This window comes from Gopherus flavomarginatus, chromosome 5 (genome assembly GCF_025201925.1).
Source record: "Gopherus flavomarginatus isolate rGopFla2 chromosome 5, rGopFla2.mat.asm, whole genome shotgun sequence".
NCBI classification, from domain to species: domain Eukaryota; kingdom Metazoa; phylum Chordata; order Testudines; family Testudinidae; genus Gopherus; species Gopherus flavomarginatus.
In genome coordinates this window covers 4,890,184-4,907,892 of record NC_066621.1, presented here as the reverse complement: position 1 = coordinate 4,907,892, position 17,709 = coordinate 4,890,184, and the positions used below count along the sequence as shown (strand labels likewise).

The 17,709-nt window shown below is 53.8% G+C and overlaps 2 protein-coding genes and 1 long non-coding RNA gene across 4 annotated transcripts in view; 1 reads left to right on the top strand and 2 right to left on the bottom strand.

Annotated features, from left to right (window-relative positions):
• Window positions 1–1,635: 1,635 nt before the first annotated feature.
• On the bottom strand, window positions 1,636–4,544 carry LOC127052800 (zinc finger protein 501-like). 2 transcript variants are annotated; one of them, XM_050956880.1, is made up of 2 exons: window positions 4,216–4,544; window positions 1,636–3,611 (listed from the first exon to the last, which is right to left on the bottom strand). In XM_050956880.1, exons 1-2 carry the CDS (start codon window positions 4,283–4,285, stop codon window positions 2,305–2,307), a joined length of 1,377 nt encoding a protein of 458 aa, XP_050812837.1. In that variant the 5' UTR covers window positions 4,286–4,544; the 3' UTR covers window positions 1,636–2,304. The 2 variants fall into 2 exon arrangements, with proteins under 2 accessions (XP_050812837.1, XP_050812836.1); XM_050956879.1 differs by having other exon boundaries at window positions 1,636–3,614; window positions 4,216–4,543.
• A 10-nt stretch (window positions 4,545–4,554) lies between these two features.
• The window catches only part of LOC127052932 (uncharacterized), a 39,070-nt gene continuing 25,915 nt past the window's right edge, over window positions 4,555–17,709 (top strand). Inside the window, exons 1-2 of the long non-coding RNA XR_007774905.1 lie at window positions 4,555–4,638; window positions 7,827–8,012. This is a non-coding gene — a long non-coding RNA (uncharacterized LOC127052932). The remainder of the gene's footprint in view (window positions 4,639–7,826; window positions 8,013–17,709) is intronic.
• Window positions 8,576–12,913, bottom strand: LOC127052872 (zinc finger protein interacting with ribonucleoprotein K-like). Its single transcript, XM_050957006.1, has one exon. The coding sequence runs from the start codon at window positions 9,955–9,957 to the stop codon at window positions 9,307–9,309; it is 651 nt and encodes a 216-aa protein (XP_050812963.1). The 5' UTR covers window positions 9,958–12,913; the 3' UTR covers window positions 8,576–9,306.

Below are 17,709 nucleotides of genomic sequence, written 5' to 3'. Positions count from 1 at the left end.
CTGTTCCCCGCCGCCCCTTCCCCCCAGACACATACCATCCTTTCCATCCCCCACCGCCCATTCCCCCCAGAACGGTACCATCCTTCCCGTCCCTCGATGCCCATTCCCCCCACACACGTAGGGTCCTTCCCATCCCATGCCCATTCCCCCCTGACACGTACCATCCTTCCCATCCCCCGACACCCGTTCCCCCCAGACAGATACCGTCCTTCCTGATCCCCCCACCTCTTCCCATCCGAGGAGGGTGGAGAAACTAAATGAATTCTTTGCATCAGTCTTCATGGCTGAGGATGTGAGGGAGATTCCCAAACCTGAGCCATTCTTTTTAGGTGATAGATCTGAGGAACTGTCCAAGATTGAGGTATCATTAGAGGAGGTTTTGGAACAAACTGATAAATTAAACTGCAGTAAGTCACCAGGACCAGATGGCATTTACCCGAGTTCTGAAGGAACTCAAATGTGAAATTGCAGAACTACTAACTGGAGTCTGTAACCTATCATTTAAATCAGCTTCTGTACCGGATGACTGGAGAATAGCTAATGTGACGCCAATTTTTAAAAAGGGCTCCAGAGGTGATCCCGGCAATTACAGGCCTGTAAGCCTGACTTCAGTACCGAGCAAACTGCTTGAAACTACAATAAAGAACAATATTGTCAGACATATAGATAAACATAATTTGTTGAGGAAGAGTCAACATGGTTTTAGTAAAGGGAAATCATGCCTCGCCAATCTACTAGAATTCTCTGAGGGGGTCAACAAGTATGTGGACCAAGAGGATCCAGTGGATATAGTGTACATAGATTTTCAGAAAGCCTTTGACAATGTCCCTCACCAAAGGCTCTTACGCAAAGTAAGCTGCCATGGGATAAGAAGGAAGGTGCTCTAATAGATTGGTAACTGGTTAAAAGACAGGAAACAAAGGGTAGGAATAAATGCTCAGTTTTCAGAATGGAGAAAGGTAACCAATGGTGTCCCCCAGGGATATGTACTGGGACCAGTCCTATGCAACATATTCATAAATGATCTGGAAAAAGGGGTAAACAGTGAGGTGGCAAAATTTGCAGACGATACAAAATTACTAAAGATAGTTAAGTCCCAGGCAGACTGTGAAGAGCTACAAAAGGCTCTCTCAAAACTGGGTGACTGGGCAACAAAATGGCAGATGAAATTTAATGCTGATAAATGCAAAGCACTGCACATTGGAAAGCATAATCCCAGCTATACATATACAATGATGGGGTCTAATTTAGGTGTTACCACTCAAGAAAGAAATCTTGGCGTCATTGTGGATAGTTCTCTGAAAACATCCATTCAATGTGCAGTGGCAGTCAAAAAAGCAAACAGAATGCTGGGAATCATTAAGAAAGGGATAGATAACAGGACAGAAAATATCATGTTGCCTCTATATAAATCCATAGTGCGCCCACATCTTGAATACTGTGTGCAGATGTGGTCGCCCCATCTCAAAACAGATATATTGGAATTGGAAAAGATTCAGAAAAGGGCAACAAAAATTATTAGGGGTATGGAACGGCTGCCGTATGAGGAGAGATTAATAAGATTAGGACTTTTCAGCTTGAAAAAGGGACGGTTAAGGGGAGATATGATTGAGATCTATAAAATCATGACTGATGTAGGAAAGTAAATAAGGAAGTGTTGTTTACTACATCTCATAACACAAGAACTAAGGGTCACCAAATGAAATTAATAGGCAGCAGGTTTAAAACAAATGAAAGGGAGTATTTCTTCACACAACGCACAACCTGTGGAACTCCTTGCCCGAGGATGTTGTGAAGGCCAAGACCATAATAGGGTTAAAAAAAGAACTGGATAAATTCATGGAGGATAGGTCCATCAATGGCTATTAGCCAGGATGACCAGGAACGGTGTCCCTAGCCTCTGTTTGCCAGAAGCTGTGAATGAGCGACAGGGAATGGATCACTTGATTATCACCTGTTCCGTTCATTCCCTTCAGGACACCTGGCATTGGCCACTGTCAGTAGACAGGATACTGGGCTAGATGGACCTTTGGTCTGACCCAATATGGCCATTCTTATGTTCTTATGTTCCCCCCAGACACATATCACCCTTCTCATCGCCCCAGACATGTATGGATCTTCCTGTCCCCTGCCACCCATTTCCCCCAGACATGTACTCCCCTCCCCTTCCACCTTGAACCAGGCCGCCTCGAGCCATCACAGTGATCCTCCTACTACCAATCCCCTCAGCGTCCACTGCAGCTTCCACTTTTCCCTTCATTGCCCCGCCAGGCACATATTCCCTTCCCGGTGCCCTGGTCCCAATCACCCCAGCCCGGTGCTCTCCTTGCTTCCTGCCTCATCACCCTCCTCCTCCCCCTGGCTCTGTCTGAGCTGGGCCGCATCCCAGTCCCCCAGTGGGATCACTGCGGTCAGCTCCTGGCCCAGGTGAGTTCTCTGGTGCTGGGCCATGGCCGCCTTCTGCCCGAAGCCCTTCCCGCAGTGGCTGCACCGGTAGGGCCGCTCCCCCGTGTGGGTGCTCTGGTGCTGGAGCAGGGCAGAGCTGCGGCTGAAGGCCTTGCCACAGTCAGCACAGGCGTAGGGCTTGAGGCCGGTGTGGGTGCGCCGGTGAATGTTGTACGTGGAGGAGACACTGAAGCTCTTGCCGCACTGGGGGCACCAGTAGGGTCGCTCACCGGTGTGGGTGCGCCGGTGCTGCAGCAGCGCTGAGCTGACACCGAAGGCCTTGCCGCAGTCTCCGCAGACATAGGGGCGCTCGCCCCGGTGGATGCGCTGGTGCTGCAGCAGGTTGGAGCTCTGGTTGAAGCCCTTGCCACACTGTGGGCAGCGGTAGGGGCGCTCGCCCATGTGGGTGCGCTGGTGCCGGATGAGGTGGGAGCTCTCCACAAAGCGCTTGCCGCACTCGGCGCAGCCATAGGGCTTCTCGCCGGTGTGGGTGCGCCGGTGCCGCAGCAGGTCGGCGCTGAGCCGGAAGGCCTTGCCGCAGTCCAGGCAGCCGAAGGGGCGCTCGCCAGTGTGGAAGCGCTGGTGCTGGGTCACCTTGGAGCTCTGGGCGAAACGCTTGCCGCACTCTGGGCAGGGGAAGGGCTTTTCCCCCGTGTGCACCCGCCGGTGCTGCGCCAGGTCCGAGCTGTGCCCGAAGCTGCGCCCGCACTCCCCGCAGGTGTAGGGGCGCTCGCCGGTGTGTGTGCGCTGGTGGATGATGAGGTTGGAGCTCTGTGAGAAGGCCTTGCCGCACTCGGTGCACTTGTAGGGGCGCTCGCCGGTGTGGGAGCGCCGGTGCTGGGCCAGGTGCGAGTCCTGCCGGTAGCTCTTGCCGCACTCGGGGCAGGTGTAGGGCTTTTCCCCCGTGTGCGTGCGGCGGTGGCGGGCCAGGTGCGAGCTGTTCCCGAAGCTCTTCCCGCAGTCAGGGCAGATGGCGGATTTCTGCCCCTTGAGGGGTTTGGGAAGCAGCTCGGGGTCCTCTGCCCCTTCGGATATTTCCCCCACGGGGTCTCCCTGCTGCTGTCCCACCCAACTGGTGTCACCCCATGCAGGGCTCTGGGATCTCCCGCAAGACTCTGTTCCCGCAGGCCCTTCCTGCTGGGGATTCTCCTCCTCTGTCCCGGCACCTGCTGGAAGAGAGAGAGAGACTCCAGAGAGGGCTGTGCCGGGGATGGCAAAGGGCTTTGCTACAAAGAAATCAACATTTGTACCAATCCCACAGCCAGAGCCCCCCAGACCCTGCTCTGTCCTGCCCAGTGCTGCAGCAGCTCTCATCAAGAGATGAGACAGACCAGGGCCCCCTCGTGCCAGGCGCTGCACAGACCCTGACTGAGACCTGGGGGCCCCATTACACTGCACAGACCCCAGCTAAAATCAGGGCCCCCTTTGTGCAGGGTACTGCACCCCGCCACAAACAGTCCCTGTCCTCACAATTGAAAGAGGACAGGGAGGCCCAGAGGGGGAAGTGGCTCCCCAGGGCCCTGCAGCAGAGGCGGAGCTAGGGAATAGAACCCAGGAGTCCTGGAGCCAAGCCCAGCTTGGGAGAGCAGCAGCGATCGCTCCCCTGCGGCCTCTTCCAAAGATCCCGGGTCTGCATCAAGCTGGAAAATCCCCTGAGCCCGCCCGGCTCGGACACCAGTGGAAAAGCCCGGCCTGGCAGCAGGACCCCCAGCTCGGGGGGCGGGTGTAACGCAGCCCCTGGCGTCCCCCCCGGAGCCCCTCGTTCCTCACCCGTGCGGCCGCCTCTGGGGATCTTCCTTCCCTGGAGATCCGGGCCCCGCGGCTCTGCCCCCGGCTCCATGCGGCAGGGCAGGAGCTATTTCCTACCCACAAAGCTCGGGGGGGTTAATCCCCAGGCCCCCCCGTCCCTGCTGCCCCAGAGCTGGCTGGGGAACGGGGGGTCTCTCTAGCCCCCATGTGGCTCCGATCTGATCCGATCCGCCCCCCTCCCGGCAGCGATTTCCTGCCCCCGCGGCTGCTTCTCTCCCGCCCCGGGGCCGCCCACGGCTGCGGGTCGCGCTGGCTCCGCGCTCGGCCCCCGCCGCCGCTTTCCTAGGCGGCTGCCGGGAACAGGAAGGTCCCTGCGTTATCCAGACCCCTTCGCCGCACTTCCGAGGCCTTGCGGGGAGCCGGTGGGCTCAGGAGCGCGGCTGGGTACGACTAGGGGGGGATTTTCCCAGGGTAGAGGGGAGGGACGAGGGCTCACCCTGGGGTGGAGGTGGGGGATGATGGGGGGCCGGTGAAGCCCCATCACTGCCCAGATCCCAGTCCAAGAGCCTCCCGTATTTCTTCAACGTCTGCCACAGCAGAGCCTTTTATACACCTTGCAAACCCTACATAGGCACTGGCTGAACCAGCACTGAGATGCAGCCACCTCTGGGGTGGGGGCTGGGTATACAGGGATCCCTCGCCAGGTACTGAAATGCAGTGGCCTCTGGGGTGGGGGCTGGGTATACAGGGATCCCTCGCCAGGTACTGAAATGCAGTGGCCTCTGGGGTGGGGGCTGGGTATACAGGGATCCCTCGCCAGGTACTGAAATGCAGTGGCCTCTGGGGTGGGGGCTGGGTATACAGGGATCCCTCGCCAGGTGCTGAAATGCAGTGGCCTCTGGGGTGGGGGCTGGGTATACAGGGATCCCTCGCCGGGTGCTGACAGTGGCCTCTGGGGTGGGCTGTAGAGGCTGTTGACCCAGCAATCCCTTCATAGCAACCACCTCTGGGGTGGAGCATGGCTCTTTTCAGCCCCCGACTCTTGGTTCCAAAGGGTGTAAACTTGGAGGCAGGGTCCGTGTTCTGCACACAAATGTCCCTTTAGTATCAATTTAGCAAAGCTGGCTGGGTTTATTGTCTGGGACGGGGGTGGTCCGGAGCCACATGCCGCTCTTCAGAAGTTAATATGCAGCTCCTGGTATAGGCACCGACTCCGGGGCTGGAGTAGGGTGACCAGACAGCAAGTGTGAAAAATTGGGATGGGGGTGGGGAGTAATAGGAGCCTATGTAAGAAAAAGACCCAAAAATCAGGACTGTCCCTATAAAATTGGGACATCTGGTCACCCTAGGTTGGAGCTACAGGCGCCAACTTTCCAAGGTGCCACTGGGTGCTCACTCCTCAACCCCTGGCCCTGCCAGAGGCCCGGCCCTGCCCCCTCCCTTGAGCCTGCTGTGCCCTCGCTCCTCCCCCGCCCCCAGCCGCCTGCACCCCAGGAAACAGCTGATCAGGAGGTGCGGGGAGGGAGGGGGAGGCGCTGATTAGCAGGGCTGCCAGTGGGCAGGAGGTGCTGGGAGCTGATAGGGGGCTGCTGACGTATTACTGTGGCTCACTGGCAATGTCCATTGGTAAATTCTGGTTCCTCAGGCTTAGGCTGGCCACCCCTGGCCTGGGAGATTCCTGCATACGCGAGTCTGCCACTACCTTGGGCAAATCATTCCTTGCTTTGTGGGTGTTTCCCTCCCATCCTTTGTCTATCTTACATTAACCTCTTTAGGGACTCTATTATCTTATTCTGTGTCTGTGCCCACCTGGCACAATGGAGCCCTGATCTCACGGGAGGCCTCTAGGCACTACTGTTAAGATTAACTATAAGAAGGGTAATTAATTAGTCTTTCTGCTAGTCTCCCAATCTTGAAACGAAGCATTTTCCATATGAAAAAACAAACAGATTTATGGGGTGACTTTGCAAACGACAGACACAACCGGCCTCTCATCCAAAGTCATTATGGCAGAGCATGGGGCCATTTGCATCCGACTGGAGTCTCTGAAGATACTAACGCCATTGGCCATTCAGATGTCTTGCTGATCTCATGGATCTGTGGTTGGGCTAGGAGGGGAAAGGATACAGCTCCCCGATCACACAAGGAGACAGAGAATCTGAGAATCATGAGCAAAACAGAATCCAACACCTGCTTTCAAACAGGGCCAGGCCTGCATCACAGTGGGGAGGGTGTGTTACTTACAGACCTGTTCCAACAGCCATTGGAATTAGTGGAAATGTTCTCATTGGCCCAGATCCCCAGCTGGTGTGAATGGGCTGTAGATCTACTGGAATCAATGTGGCAATGCCAGTTGACACCAGCTCACTGATTTTGATGGGAATTGGATCAGGCCCTGAATCTCAGAAATCAACCCACAGTCTGGAGTCTCTTTGGAGTCTGCACTTGGAAGCCAAGCGCTGTGCTGAGTCTTTCTTACCCGAGCATTCAGCTTTTATTGTAGCCAGTGCGATTACAATACGGAACCTGCTTCTCGCGCCCCCGAGCCTAAATCACAGTTTCAAAAGTGGATGAGGCACTTAGGAGCCTTTCAGTGAGACGTAGGTGCCTAATTCACTTTTGAAATGGGACTTAAGACAGTTACACTACGGAGTCTTAGCCAGTATAGCTATACCAGCAGTGCTTCCTAGTGGAAAAAGAGTGTAAGGTGTCAGAAGAATAGTTACACCAGGCCTGCACAACTCGTAAAGCGGCAAGGGCCACATTACTCCAAAGAAAACAGCTGAGGGCCGAAACCTCCCGGCCCCACAGAAACACCCCACCCCAGGGCCGCCTAGCCCAGCGGAAACAAACTCTCCTTCCCCAGCACCACCCCACCAAAACAGCTGTGGGCCAAAAAGGAAGGTTGAGGGTGGGGAGGTGATACTTTATTTTAAATCAACCAGGGGCACCCCGCTGAAGAGGTGGCTAGGAGCCCTCAGGGTCAAATTAAAGGGCCCAGGGCTCCAGCGGCTGGGGGAACCCGGCAAGGCCGGCTCTAGGTTTTTTGTTCCCCAAGCAAAAAAAATGTGGCTGCCCCCCATCCCAGCCCTGGGCTCCCCCCGTACCCCCCTGCTGCCCCAGTCCTGGGCTCTCCCCACACACACACACACCCTGCCGCCCCAGTGCTGGGCTTCCCCCTTTCCTCCTCACCAGTGCCCTCCCCCCACCACGCTGCTGCCCCAGCCCTGGGCTCCCCTCCACTAGTGCCCCCCCCACACACCTCCTGCCGCCCCAGCCCTGGGTCACTGGTAACTCGCTCCCAGGGCGGGTCATTCAGCAGGAATTTTGGTTGTGCACAAAACACAGGATTGGTTCCCATATGGTTACAGAACTGCAGTAAAGTGGAACAATTTTCAGCTTGTGTGACTGGAGGATATCTGGATGCATATTATAAGACTGTCCTCCATAAATGAGGAAAAGTTGAGGTGCCTTTATTATTCTTTTGTTCCACTCTTTCTTTCTATGGGGAATTTGCCAATGCGATATCACTGTCTTCCTTTTAAATAAACAAAAAGGCCATGGCTGTTGAAAATAGCAATTCCAGTCCTAATAAGCATTTCTTGCTCAATTTTATCCTACTTTCTCTACAGCAAGTTACAGTGGATCAGTATATTTGATTGGGGAGAAATGAAGTAACAGCTGCCCAAACTGAGCTTGAGCACTCCTGAATTTTGAGGTGTTCAAATCTGGAAGGCAGGTGCTGTGGGCTCCGGGGGAGCACGGCAGCAACGTGTCTGGAGCTGCAAGGAGACAGACACGCTGGTCTAAGTGGCACGGTAAGGGGTCTGGGGGTTGGAGAAGGGGTAGGGGGTTCCAGGGGGCACTCAAGGGACAGGGAGCAGGGGGGGTTGGATGGGGCAGGGGGGGCAGTCAGGGAACAGGCAGCAGTTGGATAGGCATGGGAGTCCCAGGGGTTTATCAGGGGACAGGTAGGGGGTGGGGTCCTGGGGGGAAGTTGGGGACAAGGAGAAGGGAGGCTTAGATAGGGGCTGGGGTCCCAAGGGTCAGGGGTCTCGGGAGGGGGCAATCAGGACAAGAAGCAGCGGCATTTAGATAGGGGGTGGGGTCCTGGGGGGCAGTTGGGGCAGGGGTCTGGGGAGGGAGCAATCCGTGGCCGCAGGCAGCCCTGAGCCCTTTAAATCCCAGCCGGCTCCGCCACCGGAGTGGCGGCTGGGATTCAAAGGGCTCTGGGGTACCCGAAGCCGCGGGCAGCCCTGAGCCCTTTAAATCCCAGCTGCGGCTGGGAATCTCTGCGGGCAGCCCAGAGTCCTCTGACTTTTGGCCGCGGCTGAGATTTAAAGGACTCTGGGCTCCCTGCGGCTGTGGGCAGCGCAGAGCCCTTTGATTCCCTGCCGCGGCGGGGATTCAAAAGGCTCTGGGCTGCCCGCAGAGCACCCTGTGCGGGGGATTTACAATCCCCCTGCGGGCCGCACAGTGAGGCCGTATGTTGTGCAGGCCTGAGTTACACCATCCATCCCAACATGCCAACAGAAACCCTCTTCTATCAGTATAGTTGTGTCTACACCAGGGGTTCTGCTGGCACGTGAGCCAGGCATGGATTTTTCAGACTCCCAGATGACACAGCTAGGCCAACAAAACTTTGTAGTGTAGACTAGGCCATAGGCTCCTAAGTCACTTAGCTGCTTTTAAAAATGTTACCCTTAGTCTGTCTATTATAAAATGGAAGTAACAATCCTCGCTTTCCCTGTCGTGTCTATTTAGGCTGTGAGCAGTTTGGGGCAAGGACCGACTTATCGTGTGTTTGTGCAGTGCACATTGGGGACACTGATTTCAGTCAGGGTATGTGCAGGGCCTGGTACGAAGGAGATCTTCATCTCATAAAGGGTCTGTGCAGCACCTGGCAACCCTGATCTGAGTCAGGATCTGTGCAGTGCCTGTTTCAATGGGGACTCGGATCTCAGTTGGGGCATCCAGGTGCTATTGTAATAATACAGTGTCTTTAACATGAGTCATGCCTAATGTATAGGGCCCCACCAAATTCACAGTCCATTTCAGTCAATTTTATGGACCTAGGATTTTAAACATAATACATTTCATGCTTTCAGATATTTACATCTGAAATTTCATGGTATTGTAACTTTGGCGGGTCCCAACCCAAAACAGGCATTTATGGGGTCTCTCTCCTATGTGGGTTTTCTGGTGCTGAATCAGGGTTGAGCTCTGGCTGAAGCTCTTCCCCACACTGAGGCAACTATAGGGCCTCCCTGACATGTGGATCCTTGAGTGTTCCATGAGGTCCAAATTCTGGTTGAAGCCTTTCCTGCAGTCAGGGCATTTGTAGGGCTGCTCCCCAGTGTGGATGCACTGGTGCCAGATCAGGTTGGAGCTCTGTCCACACTCGGAGCAGAAGTAGGATCTGTAACCCAGGTGGGTCAGCAGGTTGAAGCTCGTACCGAAGCTCTTCCCACACTGGGGACACTTGTAGGGCCTCTGTCCTGTATGGATCTTCTGGTGTCTCATCAGAGTCGAGCTCTGGCTGAACCTTTTCCCGCACTGGGAGGAGTGATGGGGTTTGACCTCTGTGTGGGTCCTCTGGTGGCTGATCAGCTTGGAGTTCCAGCAGAACCTTTTCCCACACTCCTCACACCTGTCAGGCCGCTCACCTCTGTGGACCCGCTGATGGCTGTGCAGGTATAAGCTCTTCCCACATAGGTGGCAGCTGTACAGTCGCTCTCTGATATGGGTCTTCTGGTGGGTCATGAGTTTGGAGCTGTGGCTGAAGCTCCTTCCACACACGCCACCCTGGTAGGGTTTCTCTCCTGTGTGGAGCACGAGGTGGTGAATCAGTGTCAAGCTCTGGCTGTAGCTCTTCCCGCACAGGCTGCACCTGTAGGGTTGCTCACCTGTGTGGATCCTCTGGTGGGTGACGAGAGACGAGCTCTAGCTGAAGCCCCGCCTGCAGTCAGGGCAATTGTAGGGGCGTTCCCAGCGTGGGTGCGCTGGTGCTGGATGAGGTGGAAGGTCTGGCTGAAGCCCCTTCTGCCGTCAAGATGTTGATGGGGTTTCTCTTCTGTGTGGGTCCTCTGGTGTCAGATAAGAGACGAGCTCATGCTGGAGCCCTTTCCACAATCAGGACATGTATGGGGTTTCTCTCCTGCTTCAGGGCTCTGTGGCCAAGTACACCCTGAGCTCTGGCTGCTGCTTCCCTTGTGTTCAGTGCATAATATCTCTCCTGTGAAGAGTCTTTGATCTCCAATGGTGTTTTCAGAAACTCCTTCAAGATAAGCTGGTCTCTCACCCGGGGCCTCTTCCCACCACCATCCTGCTCCACTGCCATCTGCCCGCTCAGGGCTCTGGCACGTCCAATGTGGCTCTGCTCCTGCAGGCCCTTCCAGCTGGAGATTCTCTTCCTCTTTCTCACTTGCCATCCCAGCACCAGCTGGGAGACAGGGAGAGAATCCAGACAGGGCTTGTTCCCTGTGCCAGGGAAAGAGGGTTCAGCAAGGGGTCTTCTTCAAATGATCAGCCGGATCTTTTGTCCCTGTAGTCTGTGGTCTCTTCTCCCCACTTTTCTTGCATTCTCTCTCCAGCCCTATCCATGGAATCCATCCCCATACACATCATTCATCTATCTATCTATCTATCTATCTACAGAAAAAGTGAAAATGAAAAGACAAAAACCACCCAACTTGCCTTCAAGGCTATTTCCTAACAGGCATCATCACATCAACACAACATGCTGCCATTGCCCATGTGAGGGGCTGCCAACTCCCCTAGTCACCTCTGTGAGCCTTTCATCCCCCTCCGGGCCTCAGGTCGGTTCCTAGTGCTCTGGTATCATGTTATCCCAGCCACCACCTGCTCTGGGAGAACTGGAGGAGTCAGTCAGCAGAGGCTGCTCAAGTGCCCCATTCACCAGAGCCACTGCCCACAGCGTCACCTTAAGGACGCGGATGTCCCTTGGGGAAAGGTGTCCACTTCCTCTCACCCCCCAGCATTACTGCCCAAAGCCTCTCAGCCCCTCAGCTGGAGGGGGCAAGGGTAGATGAGGGGATTCTGGGGAGCGGAGCTGAACCTCCAGCTGGGCTGGGAGGTAGAACAGCTCTCGTGGGGGGACTGAGAGGAGTGGGGGCAGGAGTTCCTTCCATAATGGTGGGCATAGGGTTGGAGGTCACTAGAGAGGAGACAAGATTTCATCTCAGGGGTTGGCTGGGGGAATCCGTCCCTCAGACGTAGGGAGGGCTGGGGTAGAAATTTTGCTGGCTCCCGGTGCCGTTAATACCCTTCATTGCCATGGGTGTCCGCGTCTCTGACTGACTGTGGTTCCCCTGCAGCAGTAGGACATTACAGCAAAGGTCATGGCCCAGCTATTCAACATCAGGTGCTTGCGCCAGGTATCCAAAGCACTGCAGGGGCTGTGCTCCATGGAACGCCCTTAAAGGGCCCCCCCTTCACATGACCAGAAGCTCCCACCCCCTGCCGCAGGTACTGCTCTGTCTCACTGTGCCTGGCGGGGAAAGGCTGGGGGGAGCGGCCATAGAGCCCACAGCACTGAGAGAAACCCAGGCCGAGCACCTTGCTCTCACCACCATGCCCCATCCTGACCCCTGGCACTCGGGCCAGGCCAGATACTGTCCCTGTCCCCATGCCCACAGGCCAGTTTCAGAATCATCAGGCTGTTAGGGTCGTGGGGCTGGCCCAGAAATGAGAGCATCTGTAGAACCAGGGATTATCCTCAGTAACCCATTGCAGTCTGGGAGAGGTGGCCTGACCTGGAGCCCCTCCCTTGTCATCACTGCTCAGATCTTCCCATGGCCCGTGTCACCCCCAATGCAGTGAATATCTGACCATACCCCACCTGGTATCTGAACCCTTTCCAGCCAGGAATGAAACTCCCCCCTAGCACCCTGGGGTAGGGAAGGATCCTCCTCATCTGGCAGGTGGGAACTGAGACATAGAGGAAGGGCTGTGGTCCTGGTCACACAATCCTGGGTGTAGATCTGGGAAGTGGACTGGGTCCCAGCTTACATTCTTTCCCCAGGGGCATCTCTGCTTTCTGCCCTTTATTCTCCCCTCTGGCTAGGCGGTCTGTGAGTGTGAAATGAGCAGGAACTGGGGGGAGGGGGCGATGGCGTTCTGGCACACAGCCTGGGTGGGAGCTCTCCTTGCCTTGGACCCCAGGGTCAGAGACATCTTTGTCATCCTGCTGTCCTCCTGTTATTTCTAGGAAGGGAGTCACCTGATGAGGGGTCTCTAGGGCTCCGGGTGGGTAGTGCCTAGGAGTATCTATAAATCATCCTGGTTCCTGCGTGCATGCACCACCCTGCCATTTACTCTAGTTCCTCGCTGCTGACTCTGGCTTAACCCTTGGCTCGTCTCTGGCTGCGACTCTGGCGTGACCCTTGGCTCCAGCTGTTGGCTACCCATCCTGGCTCAATATTCTCCTAGCCCTTCTCTAGCTCACTCCAGGCCCCCCACCAACTCACTCCAGCATTGCCTCATCTCCCAAGCCCTTGGATTTCAACTACCCGGCTTTGACCTTCAGCCTGTATCTGGACTCTGGCTTGACATCGACTTGGCTGATCTTTGGTCTCAGACCACCCAGCTTCAACCTCTGGCCTGGACTTGGACTCTGGCTCTGCTTCTGCTTTGTCGATGGACTCTGATCTCAGTTATGATCCTGATGTGTCCCTGCCCTTCGCTGTGATCTACGCTCCTGTCATAAACAGATAGCTAAGGGTTAATGTCTCTTTCACCTGAAGCACCTGACCAGAGGACCAATCAGGAAACCGGATTTTTTCAACTTTGGGTGGAGGGAATTGAGTGTCTGTGTCTTTGTTTTCTGGCTGCCTGCTTTCTCTGAGCTTTGGAGAAGTAGTTTCTATTTTCTAGTCTTCTGTTTCCAAGTGTAAGGACAAAGAGATCAGATAGTAAGTTATATGGTTTCTTTTCTTTGGTATTTGCATGAATATAAGTGCTGGAGTGCTTTGATTTGTATTCTTTTTGAATAAGGCTGTTTATTCAATATTCTTTTAAGCAATTGACCCTGTGTTGTATCATCTTAATACAGAGAGAACATTTGTACTTATTTTTCTTTCTTTTTATATAAAGCTTTCTTTTAAGACCTGTTGGAGTTTTTCTTTACTTCAGGGAAATTGAGTCTGTACTCACCAGGGAATTGGTGGGAGGAAGAAATCAAGGGGAGATTTGTGTGTTGCATCGCTAGCCTGATTTTGCATTCCCTCTGGGGGAATAGGAAAGTACTTTTTGTTTCCAGGATTGGGAACGGAGAGGGGGAGTCCCTCTGTGTAGTTTCACAGAGCTTGTGTCGGTATATCTCTCCAGGAGCACCTGGAGGGGGGAAGGGAAAAAGGATTATTTCCCTTGGTTGTGAGACTCAAGGGATTTGGGTCTTGGGGTCCCCAGGGAAGGTTTTTCAGAGGGACCAGAGTGCCCCAAAACACTCTAATTTTTTGGGTGGTGGCAGCAGGTACCAGGTCCAAGCTGGTAACTAAGCTTGGAGGTTTTCATGCTAACCCCCATATTTTGGACGCTAAGGTCCAAATCTGGGACTAAGGTTATTACATGGTGTAGCAGCGGTGGGATATAGACAGAATCCGGAAGCCAGTAGGAATATTATATTTTTCTTTTCTCTGCTAAGGGCTTTTTAGCAGAGAGAGAAGCAGTTGGTTTTAAAAGGGAACCAGAGAGAATTTTTTTTTCTGCTCTCTCTCGCAGTTTGTGGCTTGCATGTTAAGGGTCTTTTGTCATGCAATAGCCCTCCCATTAGGAGGCAAGTACCAGCACTTATAGGCATGCAAATAAAGTGGTTTTTCTGGTTTCCCTTCATTGAACATTAGCTAGAGAGAGAAAGGGAAAAAAGCACTGTTGCTAGGCAGACTTCAGGAGGCAACAGAGAACCTGCAGTTCAGAAAATAAACACCGGAGGGCACCCCAACACAAGAAAACAGGAACCATGACTTCTAAGGCAAAAATTGACGCCGAAGAACAAATCAAAGAAGCTGAACTCAGGCGACAGATGGAGATTAAAGAAAAAGCAAAAAAGCTACTGTCAAGGGGAACGATTACCCCAGGGGGCACACAGACCATAAACCCTACAACCGAGGACAGCCAAAGACCCCACATACCACCCAAGTAAAGCCACAGATACCCTACCCTTCAACCTCACCAGTCTCCAGTAACTCACCTCGGCCCAGTGACCCATCAGATGGAAGATGCTTTAAGTGTAATGAACTGGGACATATCAAGGCCAAGTGTCCCAAGAACACCATGCGAGTGCAATTCATTACACCACCATCACACCAAAGATCCCCAGGCCCGGATGCCTCTCAAATACCCTTGGAGCGAAGGGAAAATTTGAGAGTGGGTGGAAAGAAGGTTACTGCGTGGAGAGACACGGGGGCACAAGTGTCAGCTATCCACCAATCCTTCGTTGACCCCAAATTCATCAACCCAAAGGCCAAAGTTACAATTTACCCCTTCATGTCACAAGCTGTAGACTTGCCTACAGCTCAACTGCCTGTCCAGTACAAAGGCTGGTCAGGAATGTGGACTTTTGCAGTCTATGACAATTATCCTATCCCCATGCTACTGGGGGAAGACTTGGCCAACCAGGTGAGGCGGGCCAAGAGAGTGGGAATGGTTACACGTAGCCAAACCAGGCAAGCTTCCAGACCCATTCCTGTTCCTGAGCCGTCCACAGAGGCCCCGTCTGTGTTACCAGAGACCCAGGCAGAGGTAATGGACCCGGATTCCATGCCAACCACTGAAACAGCCACAGCACCTCCAGTCCCAGGCCCGGAACTGGAACAGCAACCAGCACCAGCAAGTGCAACCACATCTTCAAACTCAACGCCAGAGGGCGCCAGCGAGCCAAAACTGGCAGAAGCAACAGACAGCCATACCCAAAAGGCTCAGCCAGAGCCTGAAATACCCTCAGGTGCACCAGCGGAGAGCGGTTCACCAGCAACGGAAACAACCCCATCACCTACATCGCTTCCAGAGGGACCAAGCCCAAGTCCACAGTCTGAGGAAGAACTGGTGACCCCAGCCTCAAGGGAACAGTTCCAGACTGAGCAGGAAGCAGATGACAGCCTTCAGAAAGCTTGGGCGGCGGCACGGAGCACCCCACCGCCTCTCAGCTCTTCTAATCGATCCCGGTTTGTTATAGACCAAGGACTTTTATACAAGGAAATTCTTTCTGGTGGACACCGGGAAGAATGGCAGCCGCAAAAACAGTTGGTGGTTCCAACTAAGTACCGGGGGAAGCTCTTAAGCTTAGCCCATGATCATCCCAGTGGGCATGCTGGGGTGAACAGAACCAAAGACCGGTTGGGGAAGTCCTTCCACTGGGAGGGGATGGGCAAGGACGTTGCCAAGTATGTCCGGTCTTGTGAGGTATGCCAAAGAGTGGGAAAGCCTCAAGACCAGGTCAAGGCCCCTCTCCAGCCACTCCCCATAATTGAGGTCCCATTTCAGCGAGTAGCTGTGGATATTCTGGGCCCTTTCCCAAAAAAGACGCCCAGAGGAAAGCAGTACGTACTGACTTTAGTGGACTTTGCTACCCGATGGCCAGAAGCAGTAGCTCTAGGTAACACTCGGGCTAACACTGTGTGCCTGGCTTTAACAGACATCTTTGCCAGGGTAGGTTGGCCCTCCGACATCCTTACAGATTCAGGGTCTAATTTCCTGGCAGGGACCATGGAAAAACTGTGGGAAACTCATGGGGTGAATCACTTGGTTGCCACCCCGTACCACCATCAAACCAATGGCCTGGTGGAAAGGTTCAATGGAACTTTGGGGGCCATGATACAAAAATTCATCAACGAATTCTCCAATAATTGGGACCTAGTGTTGCAGCAGTTGCTGTTTGCCTACAGGGCTGTACCACATCCCAGTTTAGGGTTTTCACCATTTGAACTTGTGTATGGTCACGAGGTTAAGGGGCCATTACAGTTGGTGAAGCAGCAATGGGAGGGGTTTACGCCTTCTCCAGGAACTAACATTCTGGACTTTGTAAGCAACCTACAAAGCACCCTCCGACACTCTTTAGCCCTTGCTAGAGAGAACCTAAAGGATGCTCAAGAAGAGCAAAAGGCCTGGTATGACAGACATGCCAGAGATCGGTCCTTCAAGGTAGGAGACCAGGTTATGGTCTTAAAGGCGCAACAGGCCCATAAGATGAAAGCATCATGGGAAGGGCCATTCACGGTCCAAGAGCGCCTGGGAGCTGTAAACTACCTCATAGCATTTCCCAATTCCTCACTAAAGCCTAAAGTGTACCATGTTAATTCTCTCAAGCCTTTCTATTCCAGAGACTTACAGGTTTGTCAGTTTACAGTCCAGGGAGAGGATGCTGAGTGGCCTGACGGTGTCTACTACGACGGGAAAAAAGACGGTGGCGTGAAAGAGGTAAACCTCTCAACCACCCTGGAACGTCTGCAGCGGCAACAAATCAAGGAGCTGTGCACTAGCTTCGCCCCATTGTTCTCAGCCACCCCAGGACGGACTGAACGGGCATACCACTCCATTGATACAGGTAATGCTCACCCAATCAGAACCCCACCCTACCGAGTGTCTCCTCATGCCCAAGCCACTATAGAACGGGAGATCCAGAACATGCTACAGATGGGTATAATCCGCTCATCTACCAGTGCATGGGCATCTCCAGTGGTTCTGGTACCCAAACCAGATGGGGAAATACGCTTTTGCGTGGACTACCGTAAGCTAAATGCTGTAACTCGTCCGGACAACTATCCAATGCCACGTACCGATGAGCTATTGGAAAAGTTGGGACGTGCCCAGTTCATCTCTACAATAGACTTAACCAAGGGGTACTGGCAAGTACCGCTAGATGAACCTGCCAAGGAGAGGTCAGCATTCGTCACCCATGCGGGGGTGTATGAATTCAATGTCCTTCCTTTCGGCCTTCGAAATGCACCCGCCACCTTCCAGAGGCTGGTAGATGGTCTACTAGCTGGACTGGGAGAATTTGCAGTTGCCTACCTCGATGATGTGGCCATTTTTTCAGACTCCTGGCCCGAACACCTACTACACCTGGAAAAGGTCTTTGAGCGCATCAGGCAGGCCGGACTAACTGTTAAGGCCAAAAAGTGTCAAATAGGCCAAAACAGAGTGACTTACCTGGGGCACCAGGTGGGTCGAGGAACCATAAACCCCCTACAGGCCAAGGTGGATGCTATCCAAAAGTGGCCTGTCCCAAAGTCAAAGAAGCAGTTCCAATCCTTCTTAGGCTTGGCCGGATACTACAGGCGATTTGTACCCCACTACAGCCAAATCGCTGCCCCACTGACCGACCTGACCAAAAAGACCCAGCCAAATGCAGTTAAGTGGACTGATGAGTGTCAAAAGGCCTTTACCCAACTTAAGGCAACGCTCATGTCTGACCCTGTGCTCAGGGCCCCGGATTTTGACAAGCCATTCCTAGTAACCACAGATGCATCTGAGCGTGGTATAGGAGCGGTGCTCATG

Bases quoted from the DNA above. Each gene is read 5' to 3' on its own strand.
- LOC127052800 (XM_050956879.1), bottom strand. From the start codon at position 4,285: ATGGAGCCGGGGGCAGAGCCGCGGGGCCCGGATCTCCAGGGAAGGAAG. The intron at 3,615-4,215 runs GTGAGGAACGAG...TCTCTCTTCCAG, and splicing joins CCCCAGAGGCGGCCGCACGG to CAGGTGCCGGGACAGAGGAG.
- LOC127052872 (XM_050957006.1), bottom strand. From the start codon at position 9,957: ATGACCCACCAGAAGACCCATATCAGAGAGCGACTGTACAGCTGCCAC.